The 3,694-nt window shown below is 36.3% G+C and overlaps 1 protein-coding gene and 1 long non-coding RNA gene across 3 annotated transcripts in view; one reads left to right on the plus strand and one right to left on the minus strand.

The window, feature by feature from the left end:
- Nucleotides 1-1,756, minus strand: part of LOC137634982 (oplophorus-luciferin 2-monooxygenase non-catalytic subunit-like) — a 3,254-nt gene extending 1,498 nt beyond the window's left edge. The window contains exons 1-3 of one of the 2 annotated variants that reach the window (XM_068367583.1): nt 1,608-1,752; nt 767-1,319; nt 1-69 (exon numbers count right to left, since the gene is read on the minus strand). The exon at nt 1-69 is cut by the window's left edge and continues 87 nt beyond it. Coding sequence is in view for 1 of the 2 variants with exons in the window: in XM_068367582.1 (XP_068223683.1) it covers nt 880-1,319; nt 1,608-1,659 (492 nt within the window). In the remaining variant the exon portion in view is untranslated. Of the gene's footprint in view, nt 70-766; nt 1,320-1,607 lie in introns of those variants that run through there. The other variant, XM_068367582.1, reaches the window with a different exon arrangement.
- LOC137634922 (uncharacterized) overlaps nt 1-3,199 on the plus strand; it is a 619,823-nt gene extending 616,624 nt beyond the window's left edge. The window contains exon 4 of the long non-coding RNA XR_011042592.1: nt 3,072-3,199. This is a non-coding gene — a long non-coding RNA (uncharacterized lncRNA). The remainder of the gene's footprint in view (nt 1-3,071) is intronic.
- The last annotated feature ends 495 nt before the right edge of the window (nt 3,200-3,694 follow it).

Here is a 3,694-nt window from a genome sequence, read left to right on the forward strand (position 1 = left end):
AGGGAATGTGGCTGATGTTGTTCGAATACAAATTCACCGTGTTTAGCTTCGGCAGTCGCGTGAAGGTACCTCGGGAGAAGGGAGAAGGTGGTGTATTTACTTGGAGATATATCAAGGAAGTTTCTGATGATTTTATTGTGGGATATTTCAAGAAAGTTGCTAATTATTTACTCAATGTTAATTGCGAGGGTATTATTAGTAGCCACATACGCACACATATATACATACACACATATACACACACACACGCACACACACACACACATATATATATATATATATATGCATGCATATATATATATATATATATATATATATATATATATATATATATATATATATATGCATGCAAGTAATGTGTACCCACTCACTTTATGTAAGAAAAGTTCAAATTATAAAATAAGCAGATACTATTCATATTATGTACACAGTTAAGCATGTAATGGACAATTATAATTGAAGTTACACAAACATTTAACAAGGACGAGTTGTTTCATTTGGGATTACATAGTGACGAAGAAAAAAAAATTAGGAGGAAAAAACATTTATGGCTTCAGACCGAAGGGCTATGTCTGTAAATGTACGAGTTAACGTTAACCAAAAGTTAAATTTGTTTATCTAAATTTCTTATTTCTGTAACTGAACCTTTGTTTTGAAGTATCCTTATTGTTAATAGTGGAGCAGCCCCCCCCCCCTCTCTCTCTCTCTCTCTCTCTCTCTCTCTCTCTCTCTCTCTCTCTCTCTCTCTCTCAGAGTAACAACCTACCTGGAAGAAGCTCGGTCAACTCGCAGGCCTCAAAGGAGACATCCTGCAGATTGGGAAGACCCTGCAGGACATCTTCGTGAAGGGACTCGAGAGGATTCCTGCTCAAATCCAGTTCATACAAAGTGGGAGGACTTCAGTGGCGGAAGCGTCTCGAGTTTGTTGTAGTCGAATTTGAGGGAACCCAGCTGCCTGAAGAGTTCCACCTCCTCGAAAGGAAAAGAAAACAGCTCCTGGTTGAGGACCTTCAGTTTCTTCAGCGTCTGGACACTGCCAAGGAGCGCCCCTGGTTCAATGAGCTCGATGTTGCCTCCTTTTAACTGTACCTCCTCGAAGGTCAGACTGCCGAAGACTCCTGCGGGAATGGTTCTCAAGTTCCAGTTGTGGAGGATGGTGAACTCCTTGAAGTCGTAGGATGGGAGAGGCTGGCCCAGGATCTGACCCAGCTGCAACTCGGACATCACTTGGGAGCAGTCGAGGAATAGGTCATCTCCTTCCTTGTAGCAAATGCAAGGGTCAATAATGGAAGGGTCTGGGCATATTCTTTGGGCCTTGGCTGGAAGGAAAATCAGTACTCAGAACTTAATTCATTTGTATTTTAGCAGCGTTAATTATATAATGTATTTTGATGCTTTATTCATGAAATTAGATTGATTAGATATATCAAAGACATTGCATTAAGATTCTATACATAAATATCTTATGAATAACATTTATATTTTCAAAGGCAGTTTGTTCTTTTGACGAAAGAGAGAGAGAGAGAGAGAGAGAGAGAGAGAGAGAGAGAGAGAGAGAGAGAGAGAGAGAGAGAGAGAGAGGAGAGAGAGAGAGAGACTGTACTTACATTCCACGGCAACCTGAATACAGACGAACGTCACAACAACCAATTTAAACATAGTTATCTTATTAAAGGGAGTAACGTCAGCGGAAACAAGTTGCCAATCGATTTCTTTTCAGTGAAGACAACTTATGAAGCTTGACATTGTTTCTGGTGTCTTATATACTTCTTATACTCCTTGCATTATAATATTGATAACAGATCCGTGAGACCGAATTTAACGTTTCCGGTCTCCCAAGTCCAACGGCACCCACGCTGGGAATTGGTACCAGTTTTCGCAGATTCAAATGCAGATTTACAATCTCGGATCCTTTATCAACACAACAGTGATTTGTTTTTTGTTATCATAACCTGAAAGTCACCTTTGCATATCAATTGCGTAATCAGTTATAATTCGGCTTTAAAGCTTATTTTCTAGAGTTAACAGCTTTGAATTTTTTCACTACTTTTTCGCTTTGTCTTCACCAGAAAGGTTAAAATTGTTCAGGATAATTGAGTTTTTTAGGTATTTTTTTACTCTCTCTCTCTCTCTCTCTCTCTCCTCTCTCTCTCTCTCTCTTCTCTCTCTCTCTCTCTCTCTCTCTCTCTCTCTTTTTTTTTTTTGTTCATCTATTTAGTCTGAAAATCTTTGATGTATTAGGCTCTCCATATCAATGTATTTGCTCCTAAAAACTTTTACGACCTTTATTTCCTTGTACATTCCTAAATTGACATTTTAGAAATCCACTAATACCTCGAAAGATTATTAGACCTACTGACATATTTTAGAATTTTAACTCGAAAAAATGTCCTCGGGTATAAGGTAGGCCAATAGTGCATATATGTGAGGATCTTCAAATATTATTTATAAGAATAAAATAATAATGTTTCCGTTTATGATCTTTGTATTTTCGTTAAAGTTTAATAAAATTGTTTAAACAACAAAATTAGCTGCATTATCCCTCAATATCATCTTCAGGCGCCTTAGTATTTAACCACGGAAAAAAAAAACACGTAAAGCCGCTAATATAATTGACAAAACTGATTCTACACATGGTCGTGTACCGTTCTTTTCGCATGAAAAGGACTTAGATATTCCTTAACTAATACCAGTAGATGACTACCTTATTCTAATAATAACGTATGAAACAACGTTAGAATATCTGGGTCACAAAACTTTTATCTATACATGACATTGATAGTTTTAGTTTTTAATTTTGGTTTTTATTTCATTATATTATTTAATGGACGTCAAATTTTCCTTATTTTCAGAGGTGTTTTGGAGCTACTTACATAATTATATTAAAGTTCTAAGTACAATTTAATGAAAAAAGAACAAATATAGTGACAATAAACCCATTTGAGAGAGAGAGAGGAGAGAGAGAGGAGAGAGGAGAGGAGAGAGAGAGAGAGAGAGAGAGAGAGAGAGAGAGAGAGAGAGGAGAGAGTGTGTGTTTGAGGCTCAGTTTTAATTGATAATTTTTTTTTCAGGCACTTTGGGAGCCCCAAAAATACAGTCCTTGGGACCCACTGAGTCATATCAATCAAAAGATAATATCGCCAACCTCACCAGACTTCTTGCTCTGCTATCTAACCTTGAGTGTTATCATTTAGGTAAGTCATTATTACCATTTTGTTAATTTTTTCATTTTATTTCCGCAGTTAGGTTTTTTTTTTTTTTTTTTTTTTTTTTTTTTTTTTTTTTTTTCATTTAAAATCGAATTTATATTACTTATTACCCGAGTTATTTGTGTGTACTCATAACATCTCAAAGTCGTATATTCGACAAATTATGGAATTGCTGTTGACAATCCCAGTCCATCCCTGTCACTCATGGAGCCATCATAGAAAATACGTTTAAAACCAGGACTGATTTTATTCTGGAGTTCATGTCATACTTGTTTCATGTCACACTTTTGTTTTATGTCACAGTTTTGTTTCATGTCACACTTTTGTTTCATGTCACACTTTGGTTTCATGACTTTTGTTTCATGTCACACTTTGGTTTCATGTCACACTTTGGTTTCATGTCACACTTTGGTTTCATGGCTCTAAGCATAATTGCGAAGGGAATCGTTTACCTCTTTCGTTAGCAAAAAATTTAGGCTTTTAAA

This window comes from Palaemon carinicauda, chromosome 45, assembly GCF_036898095.1.
Source record: "Palaemon carinicauda isolate YSFRI2023 chromosome 45, ASM3689809v2, whole genome shotgun sequence".
Classification (NCBI taxonomy): Eukaryota; Metazoa; Arthropoda; class Malacostraca; order Decapoda; family Palaemonidae; genus Palaemon; species Palaemon carinicauda.